The sequence below is a fragment of the Rhamphochromis longiceps genome, linkage group LG14, assembly GCF_057381845.1.
Source record: "Rhamphochromis longiceps isolate RC_006_pf linkage group LG14, R_longiceps_female_GT1.1, whole genome shotgun sequence".
Classification (NCBI taxonomy): domain Eukaryota; kingdom Metazoa; phylum Chordata; class Actinopteri; order Cichliformes; family Cichlidae; genus Rhamphochromis; species Rhamphochromis longiceps.
In genome coordinates this window covers 10,252,827-10,274,491 of record NC_140570.1, presented here as the reverse complement: position 1 = coordinate 10,274,491, position 21,665 = coordinate 10,252,827, and the positions used below count along the sequence as shown (strand labels likewise).

General features: G+C 41.2%; 1 protein-coding gene across 2 annotated transcripts in view; it reads right to left on the bottom strand.

The window, feature by feature from the left end:
• Positions 1–384: 384 nt before the first annotated feature.
• Positions 385–21,665, bottom strand: part of numbl (NUMB like endocytic adaptor protein) — a 68,013-nt gene continuing 46,732 nt past the window's right edge. For both annotated transcript variants that reach the window (XM_085380717.1, XM_085380716.1), the window contains exons 3-9: positions 16,838–16,912; positions 15,464–15,538; positions 11,598–11,738; positions 9,302–9,509; positions 8,923–9,192; positions 4,299–4,478; positions 385–4,207 (exon numbers count right to left, since the gene is read on the bottom strand). In XM_085380717.1, coding sequence (XP_085236843.1) covers positions 3,069–4,207; positions 4,299–4,478; positions 8,923–9,192; positions 9,302–9,509; positions 11,598–11,738; positions 15,464–15,538; positions 16,838–16,912 — 2,088 coding nt within the window. In that variant the 3' untranslated portion in view covers positions 385–3,068. The remainder of the gene's footprint in view (positions 4,208–4,298; positions 4,479–8,922; positions 9,193–9,301; positions 9,510–11,597; positions 11,739–15,463; positions 15,539–16,837; positions 16,913–21,665) is intronic.

Here is a 21,665-nt window from a genome sequence, read left to right as displayed (position 1 = left end):
CTTCGTCTGCAGCACTGCACTACCAATCTCCTGACTGTTACATATATAGCCAGCAGATATGAGAGCCGTAATGATCTTCCCAGATAAATGCCGGTGAGGACTATCCAACATGTCAGCATAACTGCTCTAAATCGGCTCGCTTGAAGGGTTTCTACTGTGGTTTAAGAACATCCAGGGAAAAGTGTTTAACCCATTTAAATCCAGCTGATGAAAAAGCACAGCAACGAAGCCGACAAGTATGAGCCAGAATGATAATAACAGAAGAAAGAGAACGCAGCTTTGCTTGGGGTTAAGCATAAAAGATCAGCTGAAGGATGGGAAATGTCTGAAAAGAAATGAGTCAAAAAATGGGGTAAAAAGAAAACCACAATCACTACCCAGAAATCACAAGCAGGTGTAATATTATATTACTTTATTTATCTTTTGTACAATGTAATTACAATACAAATATGTTGGTTTAAATACAAAAATTCTGTAAATAAAGATTAAAAATAAACTCCACTGGTTTTGCTTTGTTACCATCACTAAACTATGGTTTTACAATCAAGTTTATGAGGTCATTTAGTTTGCTTTAACGCGGAACACAATTAACCTACATTTACCATTTTTGGGGGGGAGCGTGCAAACAAGAGTTGAGGGCAAAAAAACCCCAAACGATTTTAAACAAAATAAAAGCATCGATCTCATGAGGGAATCGGATTTGTTTTTGTAGAGAGAGGGAGCGGATTGGATTTTTTTTCTGTGGGGAAGATATATCAAGTCATCAGAAAACAAAGGGGTAAAACCTGGGAGGAGCCGAGGTGGTGTAAATTAGGCCAGTGGCATGTAAATTTAGGTTCTCTGAAAAGCCGGCCACAGGAAGAGACCAAACAAGCTAATTAAGCTCTAGGGAGTTAATGAGCAGGAAATCTAATCAGTGGCAGTCCATATATCCAAACACAATTCAGTTCCTAAGGAACATAGCAGGAGCATCTGTGGTCAGATTGTAGTTTAAATAACATAGAGAAGTAACCCATGGAAAAGCCCTTCATTACACAGGCCTGCTTGAACTTTTAGTAAGGTTGCATCTTTTGGACAAACACTGAAGGCTCTGCTGACAGTACTGGAGTTTTAGCTATATAAGGAGTTGCGCACAGTTTGAGAAAAACCTTGTTTATGAGGCTGCAGTTATAATAATAATAAGCAACATTGTTTTCATAAATTCACATGATTAAGAAGTGTTGTTTTCTTGAGGTTTTAAGAGACGAGGAATAGGATGCTGAAATGAAAGCGGCTTGACCTTGAGGAACACAAAGATGGCAGACAGTGCTTGTGTCGTGGGTGATGAATGTGTCTTTGTTCGACGTGTTTTCACGCAAACTGCCTCTTGCTTTTATCTTGGGTTGTTTTGTTTAGTTTTTTTTACGCACATCTGATTTTCCTTCCTTCAGACTTCCTCCATCCCATTCTTTAAAAGGTATACAGTAGCAACATCCTCTCACATACAGCTTATCCTTCATCTTTCCTCTCCGCTGTTTTTTTCCCCCTCTGGTAATCAACTGAATCTTTGTTGTCCCTAATATTTCGACATCAGAAACCCTTCCAGTTTTGTTTTTCTTTTTTTTCAGCCCACACGCCTGAATCGATATCTGCTCGTGTTTCTCTTCTCCTACAGTCCAGAAATCAGTTGTGAGTGTAGCCCTGCTGCGTCACAGCAGTGCAGTAGAGGTGAATACACAATCATACTGTACATGATGAGACTTTACCCTGTGTTTGAACACATAAAAGGACTTCTGAATGTTAGAATGTAGTGCATCTTTTTCCCCCAACCAGTTGCACAGTGTTGCAGAGTTTTACTTTTTTAAATCCACTGAGTTATTAAAGTTCCTTGGGTTTGTCCGGTGAAGATGGAGTCCAAAGGACTGTTGTGCTGTATTGTCCAGAGTGTCTGTGTGCTGGATATCCTGAAGACATTTTTCAAGTCCCAGTGCCCTTTAAATTAGGCATTAGCAACAGAAATGGGCAACAATGCCAAAGTGAAGCCATACAGACTCAGCTGGCCTCGGCAGCAGCAGTGGAGCATATTTATTTGACGGCTAACGGGTGGAAGAAACATGCCGCTATATACACACTTGTCTCACATGTCACATTACTGTATGCCCTGGTTATTTGGTTCCTGTTACATGATTCAGTTTCCCACAGTGCTTACCTTCAACTGTTTACAACCTGCTACCTGTAGTTTTACCTACTCTTTATGATTCAACAAAAATAAATATAGGGGATAGAAATAAAAAAACAACATGCTCCTGAAACACTGCTTTGAGATTTAGATTTTTAAGTACATATAACCTGTTAAAATAAAAAATAAAATACAATAAATAAAATACTTTTGGCCATAAATCTCTACTATTGGTCAGTAACTCCTTTTGGATTCATAGGGTTGAGTCTCACGTCATTGACTAGTCCTTTCAGGTGTCTGAACTTCTGCTGTGCTTTGCTAAGATCAGCGTCAGTCTGTTCATCGGTCAACAGGTCACTGCTCTGCTTCTCCACGTATCTTGTCACATAACCACATTTGCTAAAGTCTCCACCAAAATCAAGTAAAATTGCCAAGAAACATGGGATTGGAATGCATCTGAGTGGAGTCCCCTTTTCAAAGAAAAAAAGTACTAAACTGCATTTCATCCCCTCAACACTGTACTTGGAGGGGGCACGTGCAGTACATCTGGGGACTTCCAGCAGGTAAATTAAAGCCAGAAGTGAGAAGAGAAAGCATGGAGGAGAGGCAGGTAGCAGGTGGAGTGAAAGGATTTAGTCCATCAAGTCTAGAGAGCTAGAGACCTGATCCTCAGATTACAGTCCAGCAAGCTGCTAAGTTACTCTATGTTTCATTGGAGCATGAAGAAAGCAAGATCATTGTAGGCTCCTATGAGGGCATTCAGCAAGTTGCTAGGCTGCCACAGGTTGGATCCTAGGCTAAATGTAAGGACCTCCATCCCATTCTAAGCAAAGATGCTGGAATTAGTGCCTGGCGTCCCGAGGCTTTAACTCCAGGATGAGTGCTACAGCTTTGGGAGGCCAAGTCTGTCTTAGAGCTCAATCTCAAAAGTCTTTTGCAGATTGTTGGAAAATGGGTTGGCTGTCGCAGCTGATGCCTTGTTCCCAGGCTGCTGAGCTGCTGGTTTTGTCTCCAAGGCTGCCCACTTGGCCTCAAAACGGTCATCCTCTTGGGAATCAACCACCGGAGCTGTTAGCTGGCTGCCCTCTGGCGGCCAGCTGCTACTAGTGCCACAATTTCCACTAGTGCTGGAGGTCCCATTTTGGAGGGCCACTGTGGTGCTGCTGTGCGGTGCAAGGCCATTAATGGCTGTTGATAAAGGTGGAGTGGATGAAAATGGAGGTGTTGAAAAACCTGCAGAGTGGCCAACGGCACTAGGTGGGACTGGATAGGAATGGGCTTGCCCGACTGCTCCAAGCGTCCCCACCTTGGGTCCTCCTCCTCCAGCCGAGCCCATAGTGCTGCCTGTGCCCGACGAGCCTGTGGCAGTGCAGAAGACGTTGGCCACCATTTGCGATGGTGTGATGCCTACCACAGGCACACTGGCATTGGGATAGGTCATACTGCTTGCTAGACCTGGCATGTAGGTCTGCATGGGCACAAAAGCAGGTTGGACAGGCTGACTGGCAAACATTCCCACAGGGGCTGGAGTGTTATCAAAAGCCAAAGGGAACGGTTGCATGGAGCTTGGAAGTGAGCCTGGAGGTCCAGGGAGGGAGGGCTGGATCATGGGGGCTCCAGACATGCTTGGCCCTGACATGGTGGGTATGGACATGGACGGAAGAGACATAGGGGGACCTGAAACTGGAGGTCCAGGTATTAGAGGAACTGATGATATCGACATTGGTGGGAGGGGCATCGGAGCCTGACCTGAAAGAGCAGAGGGGCCGGAAATAAGAGGTTTGGACATGGGCACAGTGGACACTGGGGCAGCTGACATGGCTGCCTGACTGGACATCTGATGACTGGAGATGGAGGGAGGTCCGGGGATGGTGGGGATGGCGGGGCCGGGAGGAGGTGTCTGTTGGGCCTTCACAGCCTTGGAGACCTCCTCCAACCATCTCTCAGCCTCAGATGGCGTGCGTTTGTGGCCACTTTGCATTTGCATCGCCACAGAAACCGGAGGAGGAGAGTGGAGAGGAGCTTCCGCCTGTACCCATGAGGAGGTGGCTAGAAGTGATGGAGTAAAAGTTTTACTTAAACTTGCCCACCACTTGTTATAATTCAAAACTAATATTGATCTATTATAGTCTCATCTTACCTTGCATTGGCGCAGGTGGAGGAGGCAGAACAGGGGGCACGGTGCCGGTTGGCGGGCCATTTGCAGACAAGGAAGGGTTGGAGAAGAGCTCGTCTGATGGTTTGGTGAACGAGGTGTTGATCTGGCTACACAGAGCATTTATACTGCTGTCTCCCTCACCAGGCAATCCCATATCCATCTCTGGTATTAGCAAGATAAGGACACACAAGGGGGAGGTGGGGAAAGAGAGAGAAAGAAATGAGACAAAGAGTAAAGCATGAAAAGAAGAGATGGAATACACAATTGTTGAACAGACCTAGTTAGCATCAAAAGCATAAAACTAGAGCATTTAAATACTTTGATGCTCGCCACTGTTTGACCTAAAAAGCAACAAAATACAAGTTTCTTACATCAACCATGGGTTAAACCACTGACTGCAGATATAAATAGATAAAATTCCTTCCTCATAGTCTCCTGAGCCTCCCTCACAACCTCAGAGAAATGATGCTTGTGTTTTTTCCTCGTCCTTCCTGTTAGAGTTCTTTCACATTGTACTTTCATAATATGAATACATAGACAGATTCAAGAATACAGGAGTGGGATTCAAGTAAAGAGAAATACATGTTTACAACAGATGGGCCCATTGTGTAGCAAATCGCACTGGTGTGCCATTCAAATCCATTCTTCTAATACATGTATATCTCTCTTAACTGTCTGCATTGTATGGCTACAAGCCTTGAATTATACTGGAGGGCGCAGAGGGCGCTGGAGGCATGTGTAAGGTCTCCCTTCAAAGATTTCTCTGTCCTTTGTTCCACAAAGACCAGCCCTGTGATCCCTTTCCCCCCCTGCTCTTGTCAGTGCCTCTCAGAGTCCAGAGGTACTTTAAGCACTTCACATGTGTGCCTATTCTCTGTGTTTTCCTCAGTGCAGTGGCAGGTTCAAGGGCTGGTAGAATAGTAGCTGAAGGCTAAACAGGACAGCTGATTGACCGCATAAATCAATACGCACATTGTACAGGGAGTCACAAGGGAGAAGGCAAGCAGACGAATTGGCTGAGACCATTTAGGTTTTATCTGCGTGTGTGTGTGTGTGTACCTGTCTATATGTCTATGTGGGGACTAGTTTGTGCCTCCAAGACCACTGAAATGAGGACACTTTGGGAAATTGAGGACCTTTTAGCTGGTCCACTTTTACTTCATGACACGCCTCCAAAAAGCTTTAAAGCTTCAAACAACAACATATCCACCAACCTGGATACGGTAACAGTCACTGGCGAATGGGAAATGGAAATAAAAGGATGGACTATATAGTGAATGAGAGTGGCTGTTGTGGTTTAGTATTCCAGTCATATCAAAAACTCTCTCTCATCTCTTCTAATGACTGTAATCAGCCTTGCTACTGAGCACTCTGATCCTGTGGCACCACAGAGAATGGGTGGGGGGTGGGGGGACTGTGTATTTCTTTTTATGCAACCTGTCTGGGCTAAATCAGTTATGTTTAATTGCCCTTAAAAAAAGCCAAGAGCTCCCAAAGTTGCACAGGCAGCAGCTGTCAGCGTTGTCACTTATCGCAATAATAACAGCACTTCACATAACTGCTTCTTTTTTTCCTTGTCAAGTATTCAGTGGAAGGTAAGCATTAAAATGAAAAAAGCAGGATTACACCTGCTCCACCACGAAAACATGAATGTAAATTCACCTAAGATCTGCGGATGATTTATTCTGTAATATGATTACTCAGACGTGTACAGTCAGGGGTCAGTGATGTCACGCTCAAGCCAAATGGAAAATGTAATAACCCTCCAACAAACAACCATGACGCAAGTGGAATACAGCCCCGTGTGCAGATAGTTTGTAGAGGCAGTAGTCATGTTCTTTGACTTCTTTGGAATAACAAATAATTACTTGGAAATGTGGGGTTTGCAGTACCTTTAAAAAAAAAAGATACCATTCCTTCTTGAAGAGTGACATCCCGCCTGATTTTCCTGTGAGTATCTGAGAGGTATTTTGATGCCATGTGTAAATTAAGTGTGGTTAAATCATCTCCAGAAAAATGAAGTGCGAATGAAGTTAGCCTAATATTAGTCTTTAGCATCTACATGTTAATATCATAAATCCTTCTGCTATAAACATAGTTTATTGTCTATTACCACTACAAAATATTTATTTTGTTGCCATTATTTTTTTCAATGTTGTATCCTTAACTGCCTGTGAAACCTCCATCCTGCTACTGATCCATTAGTAAGTATATTAGTAGCTTTAATACTGATTTAAAGAAAACTAATGGTGAAACGAATTCATGGTTATTCCACATCATACAGAGAATAGCTTAAATAGTTAACTTTCTATGTATCCTAAAACATTAGTGTACTTTTGGATCTTCCCCTTTCACACAAAAGCTCTAAATTAGACACCTTTGTTACTATAATTGGTGCACTTTCAGTAATGGTGCAGTCAGTCTAACAATTAAAAAGGTGGTGCTTAACATGCTGCTCAGCTAATAGGAGACAAAGCAACAGATAAATCAGGGCTCTAGAGTGCGACCAATTTGGTCGCAAATGCGACCAAATTTCTCCATGGTGCGACTAATAAAAAATACTTGGTTGCACCGGTGCGACCAAGTAAAAAAAATACTTGGTCGCACCGGTGCAACCAAGTATTTTCTCGGAAAAAAAGTTTCAGCAACCCTGAAAGTCTCCGTGTGTTCAACAACAGGCACACATTATGCCCATGTCGTGTTCTAAACCAATCAGAGATACTCAGAGGCGGGGACCTCTGTGATTGGCCGTGGTCCAGATATTCCTGCAGACCTACTTGTGTTTACGTTTGAAAGTGCGGGCAGATAGAGAAGGGTGAGTAGCCCAGGTCAGAAGTGTATGAAGTTGGTATTGAGAAAATATGAAAAGAACAATTGATAACTTTTTCGTTAAGTTAAGGCCTGATCAGTCCAAAATTCTGAGCCAGCGCTCTGACACGGAGCCATCAACCTCTCCGTTTTTGTCAAACACTGGTCCGGAGACGGCATCAGAAAATGAGCCACATACGATCGACTCCCAGCCGGAGTCCACTGAAAGTAAAAGTGAGAAAATGTATAGATTTCGAATCGAGTGGCTTGACCAGTTTCCCTGGCTAAGATACAGCCAAGCTGACAATATGATGCACTGCATTTATTGTCGCGAGTGTGGAAAGACCATGGCCGGCAACACAGCATTTGTCACTGGTGCTAATACGTTTCGAATTGAAACGCTGAAAAAGCATACAGCATCGAGAAGACACATTATATGCCGCGATAAATGCTCTGCCAAAATGTCCCCGCTCCCCACTGCCTTTCAGCGGCAGGCAGGAGTAAACAGGTCATCGGAGGAGGCCGAGATGATCATTAAGTTTAACATCGCCTACAATATTGCAAAAGAAGAAGTTCCGTTTACTAAGTTCAAGTCAGAAATAACTCTTCACAGGAAAAATGGCTTGGACATAAACCCCACATACAGCAATGATGTTGCGTGCGCCCAGTTTATAGGCGTAATCGCTGACACACTGAAAAAAAAGACGTCAGTGGAAATTGCGAACAGTACATACATGGCCTTCCTGATCGATGGAGACACAGACATCGCCACAAAAGAATGTGTCATTGTGTACGCTCGTATCTTGCAAAAAGGAAGACCAGCGAATATACTGATTGGACACATTGAGGTCCAGCATGCCCATGCCCAAGGTAAGCCATGTCATGTCACGTAGCCTATGTATATGATTAATAATATTACGTCGTGTTACTGAATTAACCATATCTAGCATGTTCTTATCATTGAAAATTAAACATAGCAATAATACATGAATATAGAAACTCAAACTGAAAAAGACTGCATTGTAAACTCTTGATCTGATAAGTAAATGGTATTTTTTTTTAATTTGTTTAGGAATTTATGCTGCCTCAAAGAAAGCATTTGCTGCTCTTGGGGACCAGTGCAGTAACTGGTTGGATAAAATCATTGCTATGGGGGCTGATGGAGCTGCTGTTAATTTGGGCAGCAAAGGGGGTGTCAAGTTAATCATTTTGAAAGGTTGTTAGTTAATCATTTACAAATCCAAAAAAACGTGAACATGTAAAACTGCGGTGTTAAGTAATGCAGTTTAAAAATTTGGGTACGCCTAACTTTTGTGCTTGTATGCCTAAATTTTGTGCTGGTGCGCCTAAATTTTATTTTTAGGCGCACCAGTGCAACCATGGCAAAAAGTTAGTCTAGAGCCCTGTAAATGATGGCCATCACTGAATGTCATCTAAATTAATGATATGTCAGCATGAAAAATATAGTTTGTGTGACTGCGGAACAATCATTTTGATTACCAAATTACACATCCAACACACATTTAGACATTTCTAAACCTACTAACCTATCAAAACACGTGCTACCTTCTCATAGTCTTTATTATTCAGTCACTAAAACCAAATTTATTATTATGACGAAAGTGTGAATTGGGCACAGATATAAACTCATGCTTCGAAGGAACAGCGCTGTAGTTTTTGTCGCCCTACCCCACATTCCAATGTTGTGAACTTCAGCCTCTATCAAAACAGGACTGGGGTCAGGAGGTCAGCAGATGTCAACATTTGTCAGTATAACATCAAAAACGTTTCCACTCACCAGGGTTCTTGGTCTCGAAATCTGTCTTGCGTTGTAGTGTGGATGGCAGATCATTGAGACGGAGTGACAGCTGCCTCTTGAAGGGAGAATTCTTCTGACTGAGGGCCGGAAATCCTCGGAATGAGCCTTGACGCACCAGCTGTTCAATGGGCGCGTGGCGGCGGGGGATGGCATGAGGCCCGCCTGGTTCTGGTCGCTCCATAGGGGAGGCCGCACCCTCGGGTGGGGAGGCGGTGCCAGGTGGAAGGGCCGGCATGATAGAGGGCTGGTCTGGAAGAAGAAGGGATTACGATAATTACTGCTGTTCAGGACAGTTTTTATGTAAATATCATGGTGCTATTGTTGCCTATGCAGCTAAAAAAGAAAAAAAAACTTCTACCTTTCCTTTTCTCTTGCAGCTTGTCCTCTCGCTCACTACTGCTGCCCTGCTGGCTGCAGGAGGAATTGGCGCGGAAGGAGCCCTCTCGCACAAACGAGGTGCGACTAGCATCAAACGAAGCCGTCACACCACACTCCTTCTCTCTGCGCTGCTTCCTCTCCAGGCAAGCAGCAAAGGCACAACCCACTGCATGGCTCAGTCTCTCCCCCTGATGCAAAAACAAATAGAGAGGGGGGAAAAACAGCATTAAAACACATTTGCACACTTTCCCTTGTCCCAAAACATCATGATTTATCATATATATTTTGAAATGCCTTTTTCTGTATTTGTGCATAATAGAGTTTCTTTAGGATTGCAAAGAAACTTTTATATCAGTAAAAGTCAAAGTAAGTTATCCCTCTGAAAGCAAATCATTTCAGAGGGCATTTTACACTGAGCCATTAATATTTTCCATCCCTGGTACACTGGCTGCTTGTCTTAGCTTCTTTCTTATACAAAGACAGCCACGGCAATTACAGAACAGAGAGTCCAGTTTAAGATGAGCACACAGTTATGGATATTGTATGGTGGAAATGGAGAGAGACACAAATGGGCAGATAACTCCACTGGCTTCTATCTAATCCCTTCTCCTAATCCCCCAGGTCTGTGCTGCGTCCTCTTCCATCCACATTAATAATCCAACTCGCCGTCTAACTTGATGAAACCACTGTGGGGTTTAGAACCACATTATACTATGCCAGCACTCGTTCTATCGCAGATGTCTTTAAATTTCAGTCGGCTTATCCCAAGGTCATTCCAGTGACACTATTTTAGCGACAGGTAGAGAAAATTCATAAACAATCATTTAATTGGCTACAGCTGTATTTTGAGACACCTGTCACAGAGTGGGTTGTGTTTATGTTTACCTTTTTGACAGTGATAGGTTTGTAGCTTAAACCTATTCGCTGGAACGTTCAAGATAATTTAATTACACAGCAAAGCAAGACACGAGTAGGCAAAGTTCTTTATGTTTCTCGTGCACGGGAGAGAACTGGACAAACGCCTTTCCTTCGCTCGACCCCAGTTGCTCTCATCTACTCCCCCGTAACACTGCTCTTTTATTGAGGTACATGAATATACATAGGTTCATTAACATATGACGTCTACATACAAACAAAGAGTACCTTGCTTGTGCGTTGTGTAAGTATGTGTGTGTGTGTGTGTGTGTGGGGTCAGAGTGTGACCCCATAAATGACTTCCCTAAACCTGCTGATCTGGAAGTCCAGCAGTTCATCTAAACAAAAGGCACTTAGACTAAAACAGATATAGCTTTGTTTATCCTACCATAAAACAATAAGAGAAGGTACAACCTCTCCCATGCTCCCAGGATGTTGGTGTGAATGCCAGAACATTCTGGAATGCACACAAAGTCTTTGCAGACTAATAAGGATCACACATCCTATCACTACACAATCGACTACACACCTCTAAGCATATATGGTTAAATATTTCTAAGCATAAATGACAATAAACAATACAAATCTAACAGACAGATTGCAATGCGTGTTAATATATGAAAAACAACTGAAGATGTATTTTCAGTAAAATGTCTGTTTATTTTTATTCGGTGATTTGTTATTTAAAAAAAAAGAGCTACGAAAACCCCCTCCAGACATTTTAACAACGTAAATAAATTAAATTTAGAACTGGGATCCAAGTATCTTGTGTGACTTAATGCTGTATGTCTACATAAGAAAATGGAAACATCCAAAGCACTCATGTAGCCATCTATAGACATTACCTGATGGGGGATACATGCTTCCTAACAAATATCCATACAATATACATACAGATGGCACCTTTACCTAATTCAGCAGTGGAGTTATCCAGTTGTGTATGTCCAGACCCGATTCTCTTGACAAAATCCAGAGTGCGTAAATGGCTTTATGATATAGATGAGTCTTATTTTTGTTTAAACCAAACTTTACCAAACACTATTTCACATAAGTGGAAAATATCTGGCATTTTTAGACAGCAGAGATCAAAATTATATTGAAAAACTAAACTTGCACTGTGCCCGTTACTACCTGTTGTTGATACAAGTTGCTGAATTATTATGGTCCCTTGTTGCCACTGCTAATCTCTTCCTGTTTTTAAGCCCCTTTAAAATACTGAAAGTAAACCTCAAGATCTATTTTTTTTAGGGGGGGGGGGGGCACAAATGAAAGAATTGTTTGCACTGATATATATAAAAGCTAGAGCAACACAGACATTTTTCCGTATAAATCCTAAAGGGTATCTGGAAGTGTCTACTCACCGAGTCTTTCAGAGCCATGAAGCAGTGGCACATCCATCGTCTTGTAGTCCCATCTCTGCAGATGTAGGAGAAGGCCTTGTCATAGTTACGGTCCGGAGCGCAGAATGAAACCTTCTCTATGGTCTGGTCCACGATGAGGTCCTGAGAGAGGCAGGCAAAGGAAATTAGACAGAGTAAGAGGAGATTATTGCATTTGACTGTGCTCGTATTACACTAAAGCCAATTGAATTGTTCCAGCAGGTAGAAGGGTCTCAAACTAACTGCAGCTTAATTGAAGAAAAACAGGAAATATCACTTTAATACTGGGAGCACTAGCTCACAGACCGATCCAATACTTGACACACTGCTTTTAACCTCATTTAACCCCATCAACCCCCCATAAACCTATTTACACATCCACTGATGACAGCAAAGACAGAGACTACAGACTAATGACACCGAAGCCTCTTTTAATCTCTGCAATGTTTCCACAACTTGCCCTTCCTTCAATAAAAGGGTTATTCAGCTGGCTTCAGCATGTATAGTCACTATAGAAGAGACTAAGATGGGGCCACTGTCTTTCTCTGTGTACATAAAGGGGGCCTTCAGCTTACCTCTTTGACTCACCAAAAACAGAAAGAAGAAGAAAAACAAGAGGCGTGAGCAAGAAGAAAAGGCAGAAAGAGGATTCACACACACTCATCCACACACTCCCTTCCTGCCTTGCTGTGTCACAGAGAACAAAGAGACGGGCGGACGAGGGGAGAAGACGAGGGAGGATGAGGATGGGAAAAGGGAAGAAAGGAAAGAGGGATGTGATGAGAAAAAAGTAGAAGAATAACAGCCTATTCAGTGTGGGCCAATTAGTGAATGGAGGGGGATGCTGGTACTGAGGTGAAAGGCTGAGCAGAGACCGACATGTCTGTTTCTTCATCACCGGTATAATGACTTCCTCTGTGTTAATACGCACACATAATACTGTATTTATGTACTGATGTGTTTTCTAGGGATTTATAATTCTCTGTGCTCTTGTGAGGAATATTTGTAATGAGGTGAGCGGGGGTGGGTAACTCAGACCACGGCCTTCTATCAGTGAAAGGAAGAATAAAGCTCGGCAGTGACTCTGGCTGTGTCATCTATGCGGAGGAGTCACTCTGCTGAATGGAATAAGACTTGACTCTTTCTTTCTGCTGGTGATTTATCATGAAGGTCATGCACGTCGCACATATGCACAAGCCCACTGTATACTGATAGACTGTGGGAAAGGTTCTGATAAAGGCTCGTGGGGCTGTTAATAAGAGCATACTAGCTGATTCACAGAGGTTAGCTGATGGCAAGGATTACGAACAGGCAATGAAATAAAACAGGAAGAAAGTGATAAAAGCTGATTGTCTAACAAAAAGTTATTAAGTTAAACTTGTATTAAATTATTTTAATGATTATCATCAATAGTTTACACGTAATTAACCTGTGAAGATGTTGCAGACAATTACGTTTCGGTCATCTCACAGTTAGTTCAGTATTCTCCTTTCTCTCTCTTTTGGGGCTCTAGTATCTTCTGACTGGAATATCTGACTCTTACAGGCTTCAGTGTGTTAACTGTGTCTGCACACTGTTTGTTGTTGGCCAAGGCGTGTACAGCTGGCTAAAGATATTAGAGCTTTTTCTTGCTATAAAAGCAAAAAGACGCCATCAATTTAGTATTTTTACCGGCTGAAAAATAAAAACACTGAGCTAAAGGATGCTAAAACCCTGTGTAGAGCGCTGAATGACAACCTTAATATGCACAATTAGAATTCCTAATGTTCCTACGTAAGTTTAAACCCATTTTATGAATTATTGAATATAAAACATACTGAACTTGCTTTTGCAAGTTCAGTATGTTTCAGGAGTTTATTAATAAATGACGAGTGAGCCTGCTTTTTCTTTCCACAGGTATATTTTAAATTAACCTGTTGTTTAGGTAATGTGGTAGAAGAGAAACAAAAGTGCAAGCCAAAAGAAAACAACCTCTTGTGACTCCACCAAAACCAACGTTTTCTTCTCTTTTGCTGATATTGGTGTTTTTTAGCTTCAAGGTTAAAGCTGGCTAACACGCCGACTTATAGCAATTAAATCTTATACAAAACCAAAACCTCACTTCTGGCTTCTCTCAGCTTTAAGCTATTCAGTTGCTACAGTTCCAAAAGTTACAGCAATGTAAATCTTTAAACAAATATGGTGATTATGGTTCACAAATACATAGGTTTATTTTAGTTTTTCTATTAGTTTTTTATTACTTTAACCTCCTAGGACCTGGCGTCCACATATGTGGACATCACATTTTGGGTTATTTAGACCAAAATACTCGATTTTGCTCTACAAAGGCCTGATATCCACTTACGAGGACATTATACTGCTACTCTTCTATCGAAATTTTAAATGAATATCCTCATATGTGGATATGAGGACGAATATCCTCATATGTGGCTCTCATTTTTCTTAGAAACAAAAATTAGGTAAAAAAAAAAAAAAATCTGCTAATTCTTTGTTTTTACATTCATCAGGTCCCAATCAGCCCAAATGTCAAAGAGAAATTAAAAATGCATGCCGTGGAAGAGTTCGGGTCTTAGAAGGTTAAAGAGCTACTATGAGGTTATCAGCAAACAGGATAATATTTACTGATGGTAGCATCCAGGGTTTTTCTGCTGTGTTATATCATATTTGTTCCGGCTAAAAATACTGCAATGAAGAGCTTCAAGTTTGGATGTGGGAGACAGAAACCTTCTCTACTTTTAAAAGATTAGGCTTAAAACTTTCCTTTTTAATAAAGCTTATAGTTAGGGCTGGATCAGGTGACCCTGAATCCTCCCTTAGTTATGGTGCAATAAAGATAGGTTGTTGGAGGTTTCCCATGATGCAATGAGTGTCTTTCTTCACTTTCTATATGTTTACACACCACTCTGCATTTAATCATTACACTACACTCTGCAGTTATTATTAAACTCTGGCTGTAGCTTTCATCCTGTCTCCCTATATCTCTCTATTATCGTAGGGTCTTTACCTTACAATATAAATCACTTTGAGGTGACTGTTGTTGTAATTTGGTGCTATGTAAATAAAGTTGACATGAAATGAATTGAATTGAAGAACAGAAAGACAATAGAACAGATAGACAATAGGAAGGAGGAAGGTTAGAAGGCGAGGAGTGGGACTGAGAGACTGGAAGAGGTGTGGTCGTGTGTGGCCTCTAAACACATTAAAAGAAAAAAAAAAAAAGTAAAGCAAGAAAGAGGCTGCTCTATCAGGCTTACTCTCTGCACTGTCTCTGCTGCTCTTTATTGTGCTCTGCTTTCAATAGAACCACAGCGAGCTGCACTCACTGTAGGAGGCCTCCCTGGCCGCCAGACACTCCTCAAGTGCATGTGTGCGTCACACACACACACACACACACACACACACACACACACACACACACACACACACACACACACTCAAAAAAGCCTGGGAGCAACACAGTGGATACACAGTGGGTCACCAAACTAGGACAGAATGAGAGTTTTGTTGGTGGTCTGAGGATGGCATATGCATGCCTTTACTAAATATGAGAGCAACAAAAAGAAGAAAAAATGTTTCAAATTGAAGTATTAGAGGGAAATAAGCGCATTAGTGGGCTTTATATCTTCTTTTTGACAGGCTAACTCTGTTATTTGTGTCTCTGCCTGTCTTGAGAGGCTGAGACTGAAGACTCAGATAAAATACTAGTGTGGACAAGACTGTAGACATGACAACAAGAAGGCACGACTGTGCACCGTGCCCTTGCTGTCAGGTGAGTGATAACATAGATAAAAAGAGAGATAGAAAGAAGGACAAAACAAGGAGACACATGATAGATAAGCGTTTCTTACCTTAGTTTTGTCATCTACCACCCTGAGTCCATCAGCCGAAACCCACAATACTGCTTTTACTGTCTTTTTCCCGCTCTGGAAAGACAAAGAACATGGGGCACTGAATCATTTAAACCTTTATAGACAAGTAGCAGTATTAAATTGTACTTGAAGCTTATGAGCGAGACTGTAACGCCACCTTTATTCTTGCCTGCTGTTGTGTAAAATGATGACATCCCTGGGATAAATGAGGTAGTGGAGGGTTAAGAAAAGAGAGGCGGGAGCAGCTAAAAACTGTGCCAGCTGGCACTACGAATCATTTTGCCAGAGGTGGGCACCAGGCAGCGCTAATAACACGCTCAACATGGGCCATGCTAAAAATAAACAGACTGAAAAAGCAAGGGCTTCGTGTGTGAATCTGTGTGAATCTGTGAGCGTGCACATGCACACGAATCCGCATCGGAGTTTGTGTGTGCGAGTAAGGGAAACAGAGTCAGAGCTCTGCAGGAAATGGCTTTGAAACCCACAGCGACGCGATAAGGAGCCCCATTTTTGCATAATCCCACTGACAAAAAGAACGAGGGAGCAAGAATGAAGGTGAAGAATCTGACAAATGATGGAGGGAAGAAGAGGCTAAATGATGAGGTGGAGCCAGAGTGGAACTCTGGGAGAAATATTTTAGCTTGAGCAAATGCAGAGAGAAAGATGTTGGTGTTGATAGAGAATGGAGCAAAACAAATTGAAGAGTTTTAGGGATTTTCTGTAAATTGTTATATAAAGTTATACAGTTACATGCCTCCCTGGGGATAAGATAGAAAATGCAGATTCCAAGCTGAAAATGTGGTACTCTAGATTTTAAAGAAAAGTGCAGTTTGATATTAGTTTGTCAAGAAAAGCAGTAGCAGAGAAATAACATGAAAACTGTGTTGTACACGCCTGTCCTTTCTACAACCTCAAGTGTGTGTCTGTGTGTGTGTGGCTGTCTGACACCGGCCAGTCTGAGTCACTCTGTTCACACGCTCCCTGTCCGAATCCAGCTTCCCAGGGGGGCAAACTATGTGTTTACACGAGCATGCGTACGCCCCAGTTTCATTTTCTGCTTGCTTTTCTATGGTGACATCAGATACATATGGAATAGGACCCACCAGAGAGACCAATTAACGGGGTAAAAAAGTAGAAAACAACAAGAAGAACAAGTATTGAACGTGCGTGCATTTGTGCATTTCTTCAGTCAATACACTGGCGCACTGGCTTTGCGCCACCGAGTCTGTAATGAGTTTCTGCAAAGTTTCTGAAGTCCTCTGGGTGCATATTTGTAACTGGCTTCCTGCAACAAAATGTACTTTTAGTAATGCAGCAAAAAGTGTGTGTTAGAAGTGTGTGTGGGTTACTCACAACTTTTAGCTTCTTCACTGCCTCCTCGCATACGTGCATCCCTCTCGACTCGTCCACCTCCACCAACCCCAGGTACTGCAGACGAAACAAAAACAGATGGTTTTAGGTTTTTCCTTTTAACGTTTGATACACCAGGGCTCTTCATTTAAACTTCTTGCAAATGAAACTCATTCAGCTGGAGTGAATAGTGTGAACGCAAAAAAAAACAGTTGGAAACAATCAGGAAGGTCTGATCTGAGAAACACAGGCAGCAGCTGGGCTCATAAGCCGAGAATAAATCTATAATGTAGGTAGGAGTGATGTGATAACGTATGGCTTCTAAAGTAATTACAAGTTTAAAATCAATTCGATATCTAACACGTAGCCAGTGAAATATATAGGTCCCCTTGAGACAAAAAAATTAAAAATTAAAAATTTGCAAATGTGCAATTTGTATATTAAAACAAAGTTAATACTCGGATTGTGAGCTTACTTTAATATCCACTCCTGATGTTGGAGGATGGACTTCCAAGGTTTTTGTTCTTAGTTACAGCTCAGGTTTGGGAGAGCTGAATAAAGGAACTTCACAGAGATAAATTAAGTTTTAAATTAAGTTTTGTGGGATCGATTATTTAACATCTCTCACACCCCATCACTATTTTGCTTCATTCTCATTGAATTTCAACTCACCTTTGTCCATAAAAGGATAATTAGCAACTGTGATGTTACGTAGGCAACTCTGCATTACATTTAAATATATAGCACTGATTTTCATCTACTAAGTTTTTGTTGTTTTTGGCAGCTATTTAAGTTATTTAAAAGGTATGAGAAGAACGAACTGAAAGAAAATATGCCAAGAAGGCAGGTTGCAAAGTGGCTTGCAGAGAAAGCAGCAAGGGTATGTATGTAAAGTAGCTTATAAGAAGTGCCTTCTATGAGACTTTCCAAAAGACAAAAGCAAACAATAAATTGAAGCATCAGCTGATGTGGGCTGGCTTGAAATCAGCAATTGTTATTAGGACTATGGTTTAGGCAGGTATCAGGAATTAGAGCAGGTCATCCACTAACTGGAACGTTGGTGGTTTGGTCCCTGTCTGCATGTCAAAGTATTGATTTGATTTGATTTTATTGATTAGCATTCAAATATCTCAATGAATATAGAACAAAGATCTACCACAAAGCAAGAAAGCATGAGACAAGGCTAATCAAAAGGTATTGGCTGAAGCATTTGCTTATTACGCCAACCCCCCAAGTATCTTTGGGCAAAATGCTGAACCTCAAAATTACTCTCAGATGCATTCACTAGAGTATGAATGTGTGATTGTTAAATATAAAGCACTTATATATTAAATAAAGTGGGTGAATTAGACATGTTGTATAAAGCACTTTGAGTGCTCCAGTAGAGTAGAAAAGTGCAATATAGGAACCAGCCCATGTACCATTTACTATGAGCTGAGCTAGATTTTGTGACTTGCCTTAACAAATACTCTGACTATTTTGTGATAGTAAACAACAGGAATTATATTAGTGTCAATGTTACCTGTGAAAGAGGGGGTGTCTGCCCTCTTTTTAAAATGTCAAACAGGCTAATATTGTTAATGTCACAATGGCTGAGCTAACATAGTTTGGTCTGCCACACTATCACAGTTGGCAGCTGTTATTTTACTTTGCTAGCTTGCTAACTGGATATATTACTAAAATAAGACGTGTTGTTAGAGAAAAAATAAAAATAATGATGACCATTACACACAAATTGAAGTCAAAACATAAGTAAGGTTATCTAGAGCTTCATATGCTCTATAACGTAAAGTATGAGAGGCACCAGGCAAATCTTCCAATGGGCCATTTTATCCCACAGTCTTTAGTTTGCAAAAACAACGTTTCTTTCAGCAGTGAGCTGAGCTGACACGTATTCTTTTGGTAGCTACAGTTCAAATGCTTTTGAAAAGGCATTAATAGTTCGTGACTCATTTAGAATTTAAAAAACACTGAGAAAGCACTGAAAAAAAAAAGATGGCTGAGCGAGCATGGAGGTAAAAACAACATATAAAGAGACAGAGGCTTTTATGCTTACATCTCTTGCTAAAGCTCTGAGCTCCACTTCAGTGCCCATCTCATCGCTAGCTCTTTGGACCATTACCATCGGAACCGTTTTCCATTAGCCTCAGCCCCACACGAAGCCTTTTCTTATACTCTCAGCTTTCTTTGTTGCCTTTATCTTTTTGCTTTGTATTTCTCTCCTGGTCCATTCAGTCTGCGGTCTTTCTTTCCTTTCACTTATCTTATCTGGTCCTATCTCTCATTTCAAATCTGAAAATGTCTCTCCTTACCCTCTGTGCGCCCTCATTCCTCACCTTGTCATTTCCTGTGCTCTCTGTAATCTATAACCTTACCTCATCGTCACTCCTCTTTCTCTGGTTTCCATCTCCCTCCCTCATTCTCTCTCCAGCCCTTCTACAAATCACTTTAGCTCTCAAGGATGGCCATACAGTACATGCTCAGAACGGAGCTTGTTATCAGTAAATTGGCCCATTAATGACGGCCCTTTTTTGCATTTATGGCATGGGAGGCATTCAGCTACTGAGGTAGAATATGGATCAGTGCTTTACTACTGATGGTTCTTATAAAGATCAAAGGTCAGAGCCAAAGTATCCTGAACTGTATCACACAGCCTAACCATAGGCATTACATAAAAAAGTATATTTGCTTTCTTTAGGTACTGTAATAATATGAACAAAATAGAAATAATAGGATTTATGCTATTGTTATTAGTGCTGTCAGCATTAATCTCGTGCGTGGGGCTGGACGGCGTCAACGCATTAGCGCTGTCCGGCCCAGGCACAATCCGCGTTAACTCGCTAACAGAGATTTGCCGCGTTAATGCGGTTATGGCGTTAACATCATTTTAACGAGATTAACACTGACAGCACTTTTTTTCTGTCATATATGTCTGTCATATATATATTTATTTATTTTAGTGCTGTCAATAGATTAAAAAAAATTAACTAACTAATCTCACAATTTTCTGTTATTAATTGCGATTAATCTCAATTACTTTATTAATAGCCTGGCTCCAATTACATTTTTTTATTCTTTATATTTTAAGTAATTATCGTTGTTCACCGAAGTCCAGTGGTCTCCGGTGAGAGCGACATTCCTTACTTGCACAAGCTTGCTGGACTGCTGAGCCCTCTGGTCCCCATACAAAGTGTGCAGTCTCGACACAATGGTTCCTCTCGAGGGCAGATTGTAACACTCATCTCCTGATGCAGCACGAATGACTTCTCTCAGTCCATCATCTTCTACTATGCTAACTGGTCGGCAGTTTTTAGCTATCCAAACAACCAAGGAATTGGTTACCTTTTCTCTCACATTTTTTGTTATTCGTCCACAAGCACCATACTCCTGAAGCGTAGACTGGCGAGGTCCCGTAGAGGTGGATTCAGTTGGGTGTTTTGCTCTCAGGTGATACGCCAGTGATGAACTGCTTCTGTGGTACTTGAATTCAGCGTTGCAAATTGTGCATCTTACTCTCGTTTTGTCCAACAAGCCATCAGGCAACTTCTTAAAGAGAAACTTTCCACCCAAAAGTCCGCCCTCGTCCATGCTTGCGTGTGTTAGCTAGTGTTAGCTAGATAGTAGCATGGTGTCACTTCTTCTTCTTCTTCTTCTTCTAATCATTTCTGTCAGGCCAAACGCCAGCATAGCACACTGTTGCCCCCTCCTCCAGAGGTGCTCATGAATTTAAAGGTCTTAGATTACAGGAAATTAATAAAAAAACAAAATCAGCGTTAAATTTTTTTAATGCATTAAACATTTCGCGTTGATCTTAACAATTAACGCGATAATTTTGACAGCACTAATTTATTTATTTATTTTTGTAATTCAGATAATATTCAGACTTCAAAAAAGCTGGTGGCAGCAAACAACTAGCTTAGCTTTGCATTAAAACTAACAGACCGCACTGCTAAGATAAAGTGATAATTACGTGAGAATCTTGTGCACCCTTTATTGCTGAATGTATTTATACAGCACTGACTTTACTTATTAATAAGGGCCAGTCTCCGGGGCTTAAAAACAAAGCAAAGGCAAAATGCAATTCATTAAATAGCCACTTAAAAGCCCAACATTATAACAGAGATAAACATGTTTGCATCTTGACTTTAAAAAAAGGTTTTGTTTTCTTTAGGTAATTTCCCGCCCTCTGATATCTATAAGAGAGTAAATATAGCTTTCGATTGTGCTGAAAGTATTTAGGACATGGCTGATATTACTGGCATATTCGGTGCCATCTTGTCTAGTTCAACAATCAGTTTGTGTAAAAATGTGATCTCATTTTGTGTTTTTGTGATAAGGCTATTTTAGTTGAGGCTCGCTCTGAGCAGCTCCACTAGCCAGCATCACTGCTAGCACATAAGATCTTGCCTAACTATTATCTCATAGTCTTAACTCACTTGCTTTTTCATACTTAACATTAACCTCCTAAGACCCAAACTCTTTCATGGTATGCATTTTAAATTTCTCTTTGATATTTGGGCATACTGGGATCTGATGAATGTAAAAACAAAGAACCACCAGATTTTTTTTTTAACCTAATTTTTGTTTCTAAAAAATATGCGAGCCACATATGAGGATATTTGTTTTACATTTTGATGAAACAGAGGCAGTATAATGGCCTCGTATGTGGATATCAGGCCCTTGTAGAGCAAGATTTTGTACTTTGGTCTAGACAACCAAAAATGTGATGTCCACATATGTGGACGCCAGGTCCTAGGAGCTTAAAAGAAAGAAAGAAAGAAGAAAATAAATTAATTAGGCTTAGATTAACTGAATATCGACTGTAGATACT